The sequence below is a fragment of the Genypterus blacodes genome, unplaced genomic scaffold (assembly GCF_046128005.1).
Source record: "Genypterus blacodes isolate CSIRO-AG114 ecotype Tasmania unplaced genomic scaffold, CSIRO-AGI_Gbla_v1 ptg000112l_1, whole genome shotgun sequence".
Classification (NCBI taxonomy): Eukaryota; Metazoa; Chordata; class Actinopteri; order Ophidiiformes; family Ophidiidae; genus Genypterus; species Genypterus blacodes.
Window position 1 is genome coordinate 776683 of NW_027466916.1, and position 16301 is coordinate 792983.

The window sequence follows — 16301 nt, forward strand, 5'->3', positions numbered from 1 at the left end:
ACATGCCTGAGACCAATCACACCCATGATTCTGTGGTAGCGTTCCTGGAGCAGAGCCTCCCGTCACTTTAGTTTGATTCACACGGATTCACGTGTCACATTAGAAAGAATTGTAGTGTGATTGTCGTCTCTGTGACACTCCGATGATGATGATGATGAAGACGTGATGTTTCCTCTTCCTCTCCTGACCTCACACTGACCTGGTTTACACACACCTGTTGCAAAGGCCTTGGAATTAAAGAGACAAATCACGAGGATGAGTTTTGACATATGTGTTCTATAGATGCAGACGTTCAGGCATGCATTTCTCTCTCGGTCGCATTCCATTTCCTTTTTTTAGATGGTGGGGTGACTTGTTTAAGCTGCGACCGCTCGGCGCCTGTGATGGACGGAGCCTGCATTGTTTATGTGCTCTGGTTTAAAGGAGGGTGAAGTGGTATAACACACACACACAGACACACACAGATTCTGAATCTAATTTTGTCTCCCTCTTCCTCTCTCTCCCCCCTCCCTCCCTCTCTCTCTTCCTCCAGATGTGTGCACTGTAGCCGACGGCGGGGTGTCTGTGGGCACTGGGCTGGAGAATGGTCACTCCCACTGCACACACAGGCCTGTGCAGCACAGCAAGGTAGGATGTGTGTGTGTGTGCGTGTCTGTAGAAACGAGCACTGGAGCACTTGTATGTCTGAGTCGTAGCTTGAATGGCGTTTCTCTTGCACGCCTCTTTGCTTCCAAATCTGTGTATGTTTACTTCCATAATCGTGAATGTGTGTGCGTGCATGGGTGTGTGTGGTGCAGCTGTGGAGCTGTCAGAATCCAGACTGGCACCAATCCTTAGTATTACCATAATTAGTCTGCCCCACCATAGCCACTGGTATAAACACAGCTTATTACTGTCACACAGGCTAAAAAGAAGAGGCTCACACTCTGACCGCCTCCTACACACACACACACACACACACACACACACACACACATCTCTGTCACAACATTAAGACCTAAAGCAGCTCCTCCAGTGAACAGAATGCGACAGGCGGACATCTTTGTGTTCCTGTGCCGGGCTGTGATTGACTTCATCCTCACAGGAGGGAGGACTCTGTTGTTTTTGCGAGCTGGCTTTATGAACACTGCGCGTGATTTATGGCCGATCCATCTCGTGTTATACAGCCACGGCGTCGAGGCATAAATCTCACCCGTGCTGATTTATGCTTATTGGGAGCAGTAATGAGTGTGTGTGGTCATCGTGAAAAGCCAACGTGTTAACGATGTTGATACAGCCGGGGACGTGAGAGTTTTTGTAAATCTGAGTACCTGCGTGCATATTAACGCCCTCATGATGCATTCACGTCAGGGCTCATTGCTTCAGACCCTCACTGATGACATTCATGCCCCTGTGGGTGAGAAGACAAAAGGAGGATGTGATGTTTTGGTTGTTTTCTCAGCGAATCAGTGCCGATCGATAATTGACGAGGCTTTATTGTAATTGGCCCGTGTCAGAAGTCGGCGGCGAGTGTTTGACCCCAGGTCAGCAGGGAGGAGGTGGATTAGAGAGGACGAGCCGCCTCTCTCTTTTTCTCTCCCTCTCTGTCTCTCTCTTGCTCTCTCCCTCTCTCTCTCTCCCCCATTCTTCTCTCTCTCATTGTTTGCCCGGCGACATGAGTCAGTCCCACGGCGCTGAGATCTGCACTGCACCACTGCTACGCCACGGCTCAAGGCTCACGCTCGCCTTTTTTTACAGGGGGAACGGGGACTGAATGGAAGATTGTGTGAGAGAGAGAGAGGGCGGGAGGGTTACGAGTGTGCGTGCGTGTGTGTGTGTGTGCTATTGAATACGTGCTGAAGAGGGAATGAGAAAGAAGATGGAGAAGACGCAGATACTGACACGCTTTAGCTGTTGGTAAATTTAGATTGGTGCCTGGATTCAATCACTGCTCTGCCGTCACGTTGTTCTCTGGGGCGGCAGTGGCGGCGGTTGGTGGACAAATCGAGTCACCGGGTAGAAAATCAGCCACGTCTTCGGCGAAAAAGATGCACGCACACACACACGTGGCCTCCTGAAAGTCAATTGAGATTGATTGAAGGGAAGACTAATTTCAGGCCTCTTGTCACACCTTGTAATCGGGCGCTTCGCCAGACCGACTACCTTTGATTAATTGGTCCGTTGAATTCCAATTTGCGCTTATTACACAAGAGAGAGAGTGTGTGTGTGTGTGTGTGTTTGAAGGAAATGCTTACTAGGCAGAGTTGAGTGTCGTTTACCTCATCAGGAAGCCAAATGCGATTTCCTGTTGTTTACCCGGTGATATGTTTGGCGTCGGGGCGGCGCAGCGGTTTGTCGGGGGCGACGTTACGCTGCAATTATGAGCTTAGGCAATCGATTGGCGAAGTCGAGCGAATTGGTCCTGGATGAATCCCGGGAGGCCTGGACGCAAACTGAATTGATTCAACATGCCAGAGGCGGTTTAGATTAGCAACGCAACGCTAACAGAGGCAAGTCACAGAGGCAGCGTCAGTATACGCCAAGTTATATTCAGTTCAGACGAAGGTGTGTTCACAATGACATCATGGTCTACTAAGAGCAGTCGGCTAAACATTAATTATACTACTTCCTGTATATCACCTTTAATGTTGTCTGATGCGATGTCGTTGTTTACATTTTTGCAAAGCCAACACAAATCAATAGATATCAGTGGTGCGTTTGTGGTCTGCAGGTTAATTAAGCCTCTTTGCGTTTGTCCAGACCAGAGCTGTAAATAAGAGCATTTAGACAGACGGACTTAGCAGAGCTCTGATCCCTTCTGTCTCTCTCTGCGTCTGCAAACAGATACGGCTTCGCTCTACTTGATTGGAATGCCGCCGGCTTCCTTTATGTTTGTGGCTGGTTGCGTGTGTGTGTGTGTGAGTATGTGTGCGTCTGTGTTCCCCGTTTCTGAGATGATATTCATGCACTTTTCAGATTGTGTGAATATGAGAGAGTTTAATTATTCAGTCTGGCTTCTCGGCGGGTTTTAAAAACTTCAAACGATGTAGTAGACGCCCGCGGATGTTAGACAGTATGATCAGTCAAACACCATACAGCGTTGCCTGGAGCTACGAACCACGCCCTCGCAAATCTAAAGAGAATCCCCCTTTGTGTGTGTGTGTGTGTGTGTGTGTGTGTGTGTGTGTGTGTGTGTGTGTGTGTGTGTGTGTGTGTGTGTGTGTGTGTGTGTGTGTGTGTGTGTGTGTGTGTGTGTGTGTGTGTGTGTGTGTGTGTGTGTGTTATGATTAAGCCCATCGTCCATCTGGCCTCAAGCAGCCTAATAATCTGGCATTACTTCTGCCCGCGGAGTTTGGCGCTAAACTGTACGGCTGTAAACAACTTGAAGTGTAAGACAGGGAGGTAAAACCCTAAAAGAGATGAAGATTGAGGGACCTTAATGGAGATGTTTTTTCGTTCGCCGTCCCGCACTCTGTGTTCGCTCCTGGCCGCGCCCTGGTTGTGGTCGCGGGGTCACGAGCGCGAAGAGAAGGACCTGTTCCTGAGCTCGGCACTGCTGGGCCTGGGACGGCTCCTTAGAGACAAGATGGTCCGTCTGGTCTGGAACCTGGCAGGCTGCTTGATCTGCAGAGGGAACAAACCACCGGTAACCACGGGCGACCAGCCTTAGAGCTTGATTATTGTGCCAGTAGTATGTGAGATTTGTGATATTGGCACAATTGTTTAGCTTATTTACCTTCACCAAGTGGTAAAGTTACATTTTTATACTTCATTTTTAAGCCATAGACAACCATTCTGATGTCACCACCACAGTTGAATTATTGATTTCTGTTAAAGCCTCTTCGACTAATGAAGACAATCAAGATCAGTCATGTAATGAGGATGTTGTCAAGGTCAAGGAGTCATGTTGTTAAGGTTAAGAGATGCTGGTGTTTACGGCATGTTGGAGAGAAATGTTTGTGGTCTTCGATGTGCTTTCTTGTTTGTATCGTGTTGTTTTTTTTAACTTTCCGCTGCAGTCACCTCCCTCTGCCCGTTCCTCCCCTCCTCTGCAGTTCACAGTGATGTCAGGGGGCCACTGTGTTATCTGCCCGGACCTTCAGCCCTATCTCAGCTCAGCAGCGTGTGCTTTATTAGCAACCGCTAGTCAAAGCAATGCAATCAATTCTGCCTTAATGGGTATTCCTGGCGTATTCCCAGCAAAACGGTCACCCTGGGGCGCCGGTGGGTTGCTGTTATCTGTTGGTTTCATGTCATCTTCGACAGTCGGATGGCGAGGAAAGGCCGGGGTGCTCGTGTTGCTATTGAATCATTGGGCTCAGGCAGCGCTGGGTTTCCTGTGAGTTATTCCGTCGTAGTGGACGCAATTAATGAAGGCAACAAGTGTTTCTGTCTTACCTCTCGCTCGCTTTCGTGTAGCTTCAGGCTGGCTTCTTCCAAAGTGAGAGCAGCCTATAGTGAAGGTGTTTCCTCGGCTTTGTTCGGGCGGTCTTGCAGTGAAAAGCCCGGAGGAGTCGGGGAAACAGCCTCTTTAATCTGGAGCCGCCGTCGTCATTAAAACACACTTTTCCCCCGCAGTCCTCTGAGATTTGGTGGAATAAAATTTGTTTAGGGTGAATAATAAAAGGCATAAATGGGCAGGAGTGGAGCGAGACGGGAGCAGCCCTACACTTTTCTCTTCCTTCTTCTTTCTCCCTCCCCTCCCCTCCGCTCCGTTTGATTTATGAGCATGCGTCTTCCTTTATGGAGCTTTGAAGAGAAGATGGCATCGTGGCACTATAGCCCACTAACACAGCAAATGAATCACTGGCCTTCCTAACGGCCACTGGACCTTCTGTCTCTCTGTCTCTCTGTCTCTCTCTCTCTCTCTCTCCCCCCCCCCCCCCCCCCCTTCTCTCTCTGTCTCTGTCTCTCTCTCTCTCTTTCTCTCTCTAAGTGGCATGACAAGGCTTTTTTGTATGAGGAATGGGCAAAGCTCGCCCCAGGGATCAGCCTGTATATCATCTTCTTTCTCTCCTTTATCCACTCTGTCTGTCTCTCTCTTCCTCTCTCTCTCTCCATGTTTGTTTGTTTGTTTACTTGGGCATAGATCGGCCCTCACGGCGGCTAAGCGAGCTGCATCCCCTTTGATTCAAGCAGTGTTTCATCTGCAAAGCAGCCTGAGCTCTGCACATAATGACTCCATTGGAGCGTTGCAGGGAGATGGAGATCATGTTTAGTGTTTATTGTGAGTGTTTACACTCGCCACTTGGAAAACAAGTATTGGAATATAACTCAAATGAGACTTGGTGGCATGCTTTATGTACTTGGCAAGCTCACGACTCTTCTGTGTGTTTGTGTGTGTGTGTGTGCCGTAGTGGGGGGTGTAAATCCTCTTTCAAGCTGCATAATGAATGCATATTATTACACCAATCAGTGCAGCTCGTGAAGATAAATATATGTATAGAACTCAAAAACCCTGATTTAAATGTTCTCCTAGTTTAGCCTGCCAACTGTAGCTGTGGGAAATTGGTAACAATAAGAAGGAGAAGGAGAGTCACTGTCCTTACCCAGAGGAAGTACCTCCCCATCTCACACACCTCGAGGCCTCTCAGGGTTCATATTTCCTCCTTTTAAATAAATAACTGGAGAATGAACTTTAGTAATTGATTAATTTTCTCTGGTTGGAGAACAAACACTAGGTTAGAGTTAAAAGTCGTCCTCTGTTCTGCACGTTGCCCCCTGCAGTGAGGGACATGTTGTTGTTTTGTTAGGACCATAGTTTACATTCCTGCCCAGAGCAACACTTTTAGAGTCAGCCATTCCTGTTTTTGTAGAGGTAACACGCCAGAACTCTCTGCATTGTCCCGCTGCTATTGAGAGACTGGACACTGATGTGGACTCGCTCATCTCTCAACTCACACCGAGGGGAAGGAAATACAAGGAGACGACGGACGACAGAGTAAGGAAGTAAGATGGAGAGCAGGGCAGGGAGGTAGAGAGAAGAACATCCAGTGTTGATGAAAAGAGGCAGGCGAAGAGAGAGGACAGAGTCGCCAAGGGAAGAAATCCCCTCTGTTTGCTCCATCCACTGGTGATTGATATGCAGATTAGCAGAACAAACCAGTGGCCAGCACTTTCCCTCTGCGTACGCTCACAGAACAGCAGGGCACTGGATCGATGACCTGATGAGGCTTGGGTGAGGACCTGAGTAGCCTTACTTAGAGCAGTGGTGGTCACTAACAAGAAGGAAGGGAAGGAGGAGAGAGAGAGAGAGAAGTAGAGGAAGGGAATATACCACCATCAGATGAAGCACAGAGGAGGATGAAGGAAGACGATTGAATACAGGACAGTGGAGCGGCTGCGTGGCCTTTTGTAGAGCGGCCATGTCGGCATCCAGAGGAGCCAGGCTGCATAGGAAGGGCCGCTCTCTCGCCCGGAGGACACGGCGTCATGCCAGGGCGGCATGGCGGCTGCTCTACAAGCTACTCTTCATGGTGAGCAGCAGATCAGGGGGAGAACGTCTACAACTGCAGTTATTTTAATGTGTCGGTTTTTGGGGTTAAAAGGCCTTGGCGGGGGAGAGAGCGTCGACGGCCATTTGTAGGTCAAGTGTCGCCGCTTCTGAGCGTGAGTAGGTTGACGTGTTGGTCCAACACGCCTGTGATTTTACAGTTAAATGGTTTTCGGGGCACTTGGGCTCAAACTAGGTCAGTGTCATTGTGTTTTGTAGGTTGGATCATTCTGGAGATATTTGGTGTTCACTTCCCAGTCCCCCAGGCCTTAGATTGGACCCCAGTGACCTAGTTTAAATGCAGAAAATGAGCAGCTGGATGGCCTTTGTGAAAAACTCGGAAAGAATTGGACAATTTTGGCACAGAAAGCCTTCACTCTGACGTCTTAATGTTCAGCCAGTCCAGACCAAGACGAAGAGAAACACCAGAAGAACCTCAAAGGAATTATTACAAAAACAAACCGTTTTATTTCCCAGTTCATCTTTTTCCCTCCATAACAAACCTGAAGGGACGTGTTCTTTAATGTAAAGCCTTCTTCCTTAAATGGACCACAGGCCTTCAGCTGTCGGCGGCTAAACCTGAATAGGACTTGAGAGCGGCGCTGTCAGATCCACTCGTCTCGCCCGACGATCCAGAGCTTCTCCTCCCGCCTCTTAATTGGTAATTTAGGCGAGCTGTCGGGCCGCGGCGGTGGGATTTCTCGTGAAGCCGGTCGCAATCCCTGAGTCACGACATTATCGTGTAGATCTGTCTCTGTCTCTCTCTCTCTCTCTCTCTCTCGCTCTCTCTCTCTCTCTCTCTCTCTCTGTCTCTGTCTCTCTCTCTCTCTCTCTCTCTCTCTCTCTCTCTCTCTCTGTCTCTGTCTCTCTCTGTCTCTGTCTCTCTCTCTGTCTCTCTCTCTCTGTCACTCTCTATTTGTCTGTCTCTCTCTCTCTCTCTCTCTCTCTTTGTCTGTCTGTCTGTCTGTCTGTCTGTCTGTCTGTCTGTCTGTCTGTCTGTCTGTCTCTCTCTCTCTCTCTCTGTCTCTCCCTCGCTCTCTCTCTTCCCACCTCGTCTTGTCACGCTCTCATGCAGGTGTCTGCCATTTAGCTGTTGATGAAATGTTACTTAGTTATGGAGCAGCGTGATAGAGGAAAGCGTGTGTGTGTGTGTGTGTGTTCTCTGTTGGCAGCAGGGGGATGTTTGAGTGCGCACACACACACACACTTTACCGAGCTTGCAATCAAGCGTACACAGTTCCCTTTCTCGTGTGTGTGTGTGTGTGTGTGTGTGTGTGTGTGTGTGTGTGTGTGTGTGTGTGTGTGTGTGTGTGTGTGTGTGTGTGTGTGTGTGTGTGTGTGTGTGTGTGTGTGTGTGTGTGTGTGTGTGTGTGTGTGTGTGTGTGTGTGTGTGTGTGTGTGTGTGAACGAACACCAGCCCATATCCTTCCACCGTGTGGGTGTGAAGAGAATTAACTTAGCACTCAAGCGGCGCTGTGTGCTACTGGGCACACACTCGCGTTTCTCCAGACCCAGTCGACCCTCCGGATGCCTGTAGCTGAAGTAAACGGCTGATATTACCGTTATCAGTCTCCTGAAGGCTGCGGCGGCTCCGTCTGCAGGCACCAGCGCGCCTCTTGATGAATATGTCGCTCTGATATCCTTCAACCTCTGCGCTTCGTGCAGACAATCTCCCCCCCCCCCCATGCCCGCCCGCCTGCCGCAATATGGAGTTTCCAGAGAGCGAGTATCAGTGAATGAGCACTGACTGGACCTGTGTGTGTGTGTGTGTGTGTGTTTGGCTGGGCATTCCGTGATCTCTCTCTAACGATCTGTGTAAACATGTCGGTGGCTGTTCTGTGTGTTTACAACTTTGATGCTAATTTGATTAAGGCCTTGTGAACACACCATGATCACATCAAAGTGTGCACAGAGCGGCGCTGCGTCTCTGTGATCAGACCTGGATTATGTGACTGTAAGAGATTTACTCAAGCGGTTAAACACTCCAGTGGCTTACGGTCGCCTTCTTCGCCCCACGATGTCACAAGCAGTTCTTTCAATCAAACACCAGCCGGGCCACAAAGTCTGAGCCAATAAGATAATTTCAGTTGATTTGTTGGGGAACGCATCGATTAGACAGGATGTTGTCTTTGAGTGGAACATCAGGTTATTTTTGAGACCAGTCAGTGTGTGTTTACATGGACAGCTATGTATATTTACAGAGTGTGTGTGTGTGTTTGTGTGCGAGTCGCACCTCAGAACATCTGTCCCTCCTCCTGTGCAGAGGGAGACTTTGAGCTCTGTGAATGTGGGCTGATAATTATGAGGGGACCTGGAGTGGAGCACTGCTGTAGGCGGTGGATTACTCCAAGGTGAGGTAGCTCAGGAGTACATGGGCTCAAACTGTCACTCACACACACACACACGCGCACACACACACACACACACACACACACACACACACACACACACACACACACACACACACACACACACACACACACACACACACACACACACTCATAGCCTATATTGTATGGCGGGTTGGGCCGTCTCTGGAGTCGCCGCGCCATAATGAGCTAGCTGATGAGTTGCAGGCTTATTAATGGAGGCCCTGATTATGTGTTGGTTCTTGGGGAGTGTGTGTGTGTATGTGTATGTAGGAGGTGTTGGTACAGTCCATACTAGCATCAGAGCTGAATGACTCAGACAACCTCTCACCCAGGAAGTGTGTTATGCATGTGTGTGTGTGTGTATGGACGCAGAGAGACAAAGATTTAAAAGGATCGAATACAAAGAGTTTTGGACGGAACATTTGAATTTGTAATCTGCCTTTAAATTAAACATTTAAAGGCAGAATACCTTGTGTGGGTCGTCGTGTGTGTGTGTGTGTGACAAGCGGTGACACATCTGTGCCGAAGAGGAGGGATAACAGCGTTTGAATGAAGGCTGCATTGATCTGAGTGTGATGCTGTGCAAACTGTAGTGTTGAGCTCCGGCATAGTGCTGGCTCATGCTGTATTTTAAATACCAGCACACACACACACACGCACGCACACACACACACACACGCACAGGCAGGCAGATTGTGCTGAGCAGCTGTTTTGCCTGGCATGGTGGCTGTCCCACAGTGCTGCTGTGTTGCTGTGCAGCAGATCAGAACCTGCTATTACAGGCACTTAATCAGACGGCTCTGATTGCAGTGACCGGCCACAGATTACAGTGCTGCATAGCGACGGGTCAGCACCGCGCTATTTTTAATGCAGAAATCACCATAAGCGATGCAGTGCAGAGGATGATCTGTAGAGCTGGAATATTTTAAGTTTTAAAGAAACAGGGATGTATGTAAAGACGCCGTTTCTCCCTCTCATCTCCTTCTCCTTCTTCTTCTTCTTAATGTCCCAGGGAGTAGAACAGAAAGTCTTATAATGGCTCATTTTCTGCCGCCGTTGTTAGGTGAGAAAATCCTGCCCGCCACAGGCAAATCCCCTGCCTGTGCGTCGCCTGCGGCTGATGTTCATTTCCTTACCTGAGGCAACGCGGTCCAACATGAAGCGAGGTTTACGTTAAACACCTCCGCGACATAACAGGGAGGGAGGCACGGCGGAGGAAATGATGCAGCTGTGATTGAGCAGCAAAATAAGACGTTGTTAGTGAGCTATAGCAGCCCCGCCCCCATCTACTCGCTTTAATCCAAACTCCCAGTGGATACACGGGCACCACAGGGAACTCCAGACAAGTCAAGTCTTATAGGAATAATGTGACGTGAAGACGCATTAGTGCCTATTTAGAAAATAAAGTATCATAATTAAGTCTGGTGGGAGAATTATATACATTATTCCAAGTAAATTGATGGTTTAACTGGCGAGTAAAAGCCTCAACGGGATCCTTGTGACGTCTGGCGAGTCGAGAAAACCTTCAAATCCTAACAGGATATGTATTTTGGGGTTCTTGTTGAGGTTAATGTGTGCAGGGTTATGTACCTCAACCTACAGTTACACAACCACAAGCTTACAAAACAAAACAAAGCTATGCCTGACCTGTCACATCCTATGTTAAATCCCGCTTTGCTCATCTTTGTCGCCCCCTGCAGAGCGTAGACACAGTCTGCACACTCTACCAGTCCTTCCAGGAGGGGGCGGCCTCGGGTCCCGGCGGTCTGATGGAGGAAACCAACGAACCCCCGGCGAAGCGAGGGCCGGAGCTGGCGTCCGGTCCGCCCAAGGGGGAGGCGACCTCGGCCAGGCCTTGCCCCAAGCACATGAGCGCCACCGAGAGGCTGCGCAAGGTCATCCAGGAGCTGGTGGACACAGAGAAGTCCTACGTGAAGGTGAGATGGCGAGGCTGTTTGTCCTTTGTTCACCCCTTCTGCTTATACCGGCCATTGATTCGTAGGGTTGGGGGGATGAAGGCTTTTTCACATGTATCCATTAGTGTGCCATCGGCTTGAGGTAGCTAGGGAAGAGGAGGAAGAGGAAGCTCATAAATCAACCTAATGAGAACATCCCCACTGATACCAAGAGGAGCTACAGCCATGTGAAAGAAGTGGGGTTGGGTTGGGTGGAAGGGGAGAAGACGGAAGGACGAATGAGGAAGGACAAGGAAGCTGATGATGAAGGCGTTCTTGAAGGACGAGCAGGTCGTGTTTAGTGTCGCTGTCACTCACCTCTGACTGTCTGCGTGTGTGTGTGTCTGTGCAGGACCTGGCCTGTCTGTTCGAGATCTACCTGAAGCCCCTGCAGGAGGAAACCTTCCTCACGCTTGACGAGGTACGTGAGTGTGTGTGTGTTTGACGTGTGTGTAGGAGAGGTGGAGGTGTGTGTTGTGGGAGGCGTTGGGGCCTTTATAGGATAGGAATTCATCGATTGTTAACTGCCCAGAGGTGAAGTCAATGGACTCTGTTAGGCCATCTCTTCCTCATTACCTGTGTGACTGGCCGAAGGACAAATTAGCATTCCCCTACGTTGACCTTCTAGGCTCCATCAAGCTCCACTGGGACGTGTAAATAAAGGTTAGAGGCAAACGCTGCAGACATTTTATTGTTAAATCTCTATGCAAAGCCTCTAGCCAAATGACCAGAAACCATGGTTCAACCCAAGTGACAACAAGTCAACAACTATTGTGTTTCTAAAGCCAGACTTAGCTTCTCTGTCTGCGCCATAGAAGTCCAATGGGCTCAGCTGGACATATTTAATGTTAAAGTTTCAGGATTTAACGACAATTCACAACATTTCTGGGATTCATTTAAGTGTTGGTACTGGAAGAAGTTCATAGATATCATAACATTTATAATACGAACAGATCCGTTGGTGCATTACATCATTTTAAAGGAAACAAGCAACTGTAATCCTTCCCTCGGTCTCACCAGCCTTCCCCTTTTAGAGGAACGCACCTCTCCACTTAAACCCACAAACTACTAATGTCCATCGATTTAAGTGCACTGTTTTCATTAAGAGCACACAAAGTGGAATGAATTTTCCCAGTAAAAACATCTTAGATTAGGCTTTTCCCGGCGCCTGTTCTGTGGCAGCACACGGCCGTAGCTGCAGAATGCTAATGACCCCCGAGCGCGGCGTCTCTCAGCTCTCTGCGACCTCAAACACAGGACGCGTCTCTAAAGACAGACCAGTCGATAGGCCGCTGAGCACTAGGCCACATTAAAAGGCCATTACGGGCCGCTGCGACGTGTTCAGACGCTAAGCGGTCAAGGGTACGCCGGCCTTGTAGTGGCTTTTAATGATGGGAAGCGCCGGAACCGTTGACCTTTGGTGTGTGTGTGTGTGTGTTAGACGTAGCCGATGCAGCTTTCTGTGTGTGCTGCATCTCCTGCAGAGTCCCAGCTTGTCCCTAAATGCCTTTGTCAGAGATGGAGCCATCCGAGGAGGTTTTATTACACTCCAGGTCGCCTCTGACTGTGTTATGAATCGTTCTTTCACACGCACTCACACAAATACACACCCGTGTTCCTTCGCTCCCGTTTCTCATATTTCCCCTCATCCATTTCCTTACCTCCCTTTTCTCTCCCTCCTCCTCCTCCCCCCATCAGATGGAGAGTCTCTTTGGCAGTCTGCCCGAGATGCTGGACTTCCAGAGGGTCTTCCTGCAGACGCTGGAGGAGCAGATCGCCTACTCGCCCAATTTCAGCACCCTAGAGACCCCCGCACAGTTCAAGGTGAGACGTGGACGCAGCAGCAACACACTCGGGTAACACGACGCGTCATCGATCCGTTATCTAAGGTTGCAAAATCCGACTTCAAAAAGCTAATTTGATGCCGTAAATCTAAGATTACACGTCCTGGCCCTGAAAGGCGTCGTGGAGCCGGTTGACTTTAGCTGCCATTCCAGCGGACAGCTTTCAGATCTTGAGGTTCTTATTAATAATTGAGGCAGTGTGATGGGAGCGCAGCGGGTTGATTTATAGGCTTGACATGACGAGGTGTGGGGTCTATTGATCCAGGCAGCGGTTCGCCCCGCTGGACGGCTAGCTGCTGAAAACTTGCGTAATCGAGAGGTGAGGGCGAGGGACGGGACGGAGGCGAGGGGGCGTTGGAATGAATCGTCTCCCCAGAGAAGGATGAGAGTGGCGGGGTCACGGCTTCACATGTTCACACTCTCTCACTCTTTCTTTTCATCTCGCCGCCAATTGCTTTTCTGTGTCGCGGCTCCTTCCAACCGTGTTTCCTTCCTTTGCTGTTTCTCTCACATCCGTCCCTCCCTCTGCGTTTACAGAAACTGCTGTTCTCTCTCGGGGGGTCGTTCCTCTACTATGCCGACCACTTCAAACTCTACAGCGGCTTCTGTGCAAACCACATCAAGGTCCAGAAGGTCCTGGAAAGAGGTACTGTGAACACCCACACACACGTATAGAGTACATGACATACACAGAGACTCAAAGCTGGTATACACTGTAGTATATGTGAGAGAAGAAATATTTCAGAAACATACAGAAAGCAAAAGATGCAATGATTCCTATTTACTGCAATCCTCCTGTTTAAGTGTACAACTGCAAGCTGTAGAAACACACACTATTATTATCCCCCTCTCTCTCTTTTCAACCCATATCCTGATACATCATCCTTTATGCCCTTGCATGATGTAATGTTCACGGTGAAGCACACTGCATTGCAAAGTGCTCAATAACTTGCAGCAATATAATCCAAATAAAAACATAGTGTCTTTACCCAACTGATTGAAGCTGCAGGGCAGAGAAAACACCAAAGAACTGGAAGAAGTGGAGTTTTATATGTCAGAACAGAATCGTGACTTCATCCTTACTCTTTTCTGATCCAATCTTTTAAAATCAGTGCAACCACATCTTAAGCCTTCATACTGATGCAATGGTTGCATGATTAGAGCCGCCTGAGACTAAATTGTCGAATTAATATTCAAGTGAAACATTTAAGGATTCCTTGACTTAAATCCTATTTTCAGTTGACTCTTTTTTTTTTTTTAAATATCCCCATTTGCAAAAAGGTGATCATAAAACAAATACAGGCAAGCAGTAATTTGTGGTCTTTCCATAACCTTGTCCATAAAATGCAGAAGTGATAACCGGGGCGGTCTAATAACTCTCTGCATCTCCCTCAGCGCAGACAGACTAGAATTTTTAAGGTTGATTTATGACCACAAAGACAGCGGCTTCACTGGCACTACTTGGGAACGCTGCCCAGAAAGAGGGAATTGTAAGAAGGTTGCCAACAAGGGGGGCGCAGGGGGGGGGTCCGGGCATGTAAATTGCCCCCGTGTGCCACTTAAATCTGCCCCATTACCAGAATTGCGTGGGATATTCCTCGAAGTATGAGCGGGATGGATATTAAATTGGATTGGACACGAGAACGTCATCGAGCCTGCATCACGCTTAAGTGAATTAAGTGTGTGAAGCATACGTTGATCTAAGAATGTGCCGTTTAACATATAGAAAGTTTATGATCGCCATGCCTACCTTTCCTACCCTCTTGCGACTGCAGTGATGAAGATACCAACTAAAGTGTTCAACCGTCTCACTGTGAGGATGAGGCTAAAGCAGATTTATGCCTCACTGCAGTAAATGTGTGCAGTTTCCTCCAGGATCTGGAGGAAAAACTGGAGAAAATAACATTTAATTTCTATAGATCTTGAGAAAATGATCTTGTTAGTCGGGGAAAACAATGAAAGGAAATTGCCGGGACGATATTGCACGATATTGCTTCAATCAGTATGTGAGGGAATAGAGCTCCAACCCTTAAATAAAGCAGCGAGATGTTGGCATCTGGCAGAAGGAAATATTGATGATTCACACTGGCTTCACTCTGAGCCAGCACAGTGGCTCCAGATGACTCAGCGATGGTGAAGATACCAGGGTTTAAACCCACGCTGACGCCAGGTGCACAAACACTGTCCTTACAGAAACACAAAGCTCTAAATGGCAGGGGGGGGGGGAAATACAAGAGACCATTATGACTACACACAGCACATGTAACAGCAAGGTGACTTCAAAAGATAAATGCTGCACACACACACACCCACATAGACACTTGGCACAGTGTGGCGTTGGAACACACAGCAGCCTGGTCACAATCGGCTCATCCAAGGACACAGACAAGAGATCTGTGGGTGTTTTTCAACCCTTTAAGCAATCAAACGCCAATCTACGCCATCCTCGTCGCCCCCCTTACCCTTTTCCCCTTCCCATCATGCCCCGGGGTTCTCTGAGGTTCTCTGTTTATTTGTCGACTTGTTAATTGCCTGCCAATTACTCTGGGAGGTGTGGATGCGGCTGCCTGTCTGTGCCATAATTAATAGTTAAACGTCCCCGTCCCCCCCCTCTGTACGCATACAGCTCAGTGAGAATGTCATCATCTTTAGAGAAGACTGATTAATTATTATACCTGCTTCATTATAGAGCACGGCTGGCTTTGGCCTAAACAAATCAGCCCAACAGGCGGTGTCATTATCAGATGTTGACACTTACACTCAACCTCACACTCAGGATTAGGGCCTGTGGTGAAAGATGAAAGATTTGTAGGAGATTTTAAAAGTGCCTGAAAGATTTAGCTTAAAACTGTAAATAAATGATGATAATACACAAGCAGAAGGAGAAAATGAAAATGTTTTATTGTTTATTATTTACTGTGGAATCATAAATCACCAATAGTTCTTTTCCCGATTAGAACGATTACAACAAAATCTTTCCAAATTCTCTCTCTACACTCAACACCAATCCAGTGGGAGCAGAATCATCCAAAACTGCTGAAACACTCAATAATCCTGAGTGTGTGTGTATTGTGCTTTCAGCCAAGACCGATCGGGCCTTCAAGCAATTCCTGGACGCGAAGAATCCCACCAAGCAACACTCGTCCACCCTGGGATCCTACCTGATCAAACCGGTTCAGAGGGTGCTCAAGTACCCTCTGCTGCTCAGGGAGCTGGTCTCCCTCACCGACACGGACAGCGAGGAGCACTACCACCTCACCGGTACGAGGAAATACACACACATACACACAGCGAGGATGCTCTATATATATCAGCTGTGTTCACACTTGTCACTTCACTGTTATACTGTCACGCTATACTGCCTGAGTACATTAACTGAAAGGCCTAGGGACCATATCTATGTTTATATATAATGCAAGGGCGATAGGTAAAGAAAGGCAAAAGCAGAATGAGGGATTATCACGTTAACCCCTTGTTCTCCGCCCCTGCAGAGGCCCTGAAGGCCATGGAAAAGGTGGCCAGCCACATCAACGAGATGCAGAAGATCTACGAGGACTACGGCTCTGTGTTTGATCAGCTTGTTGCCGAGCAGATAGGACACGACAAAGAGGTGGGCGGACTCATGGCTGAATGGTTAAAATAATGTTTAAAATGATCT

General features: G+C 48.4%; 1 protein-coding gene across 1 annotated transcript in view; it reads left to right on the forward strand.

The window, feature by feature from the left end:
- The window catches only part of tiam2a (TIAM Rac1 associated GEF 2a), a 44219-nt gene that overhangs the window by 22861 nt on the left and 5057 nt on the right, over window positions 1-16301 (forward strand). Inside the window, exons 14-20 of the mRNA XM_076161634.1 lie at window positions 533-627; window positions 10545-10781; window positions 11152-11220; window positions 12498-12623; window positions 13181-13289; window positions 15725-15904; window positions 16135-16253. Coding sequence (XP_076017749.1) covers window positions 533-627; window positions 10545-10781; window positions 11152-11220; window positions 12498-12623; window positions 13181-13289; window positions 15725-15904; window positions 16135-16253 — 935 coding nt within the window. The remainder of the gene's footprint in view (window positions 1-532; window positions 628-10544; window positions 10782-11151; window positions 11221-12497; window positions 12624-13180; window positions 13290-15724; window positions 15905-16134; window positions 16254-16301) is intronic.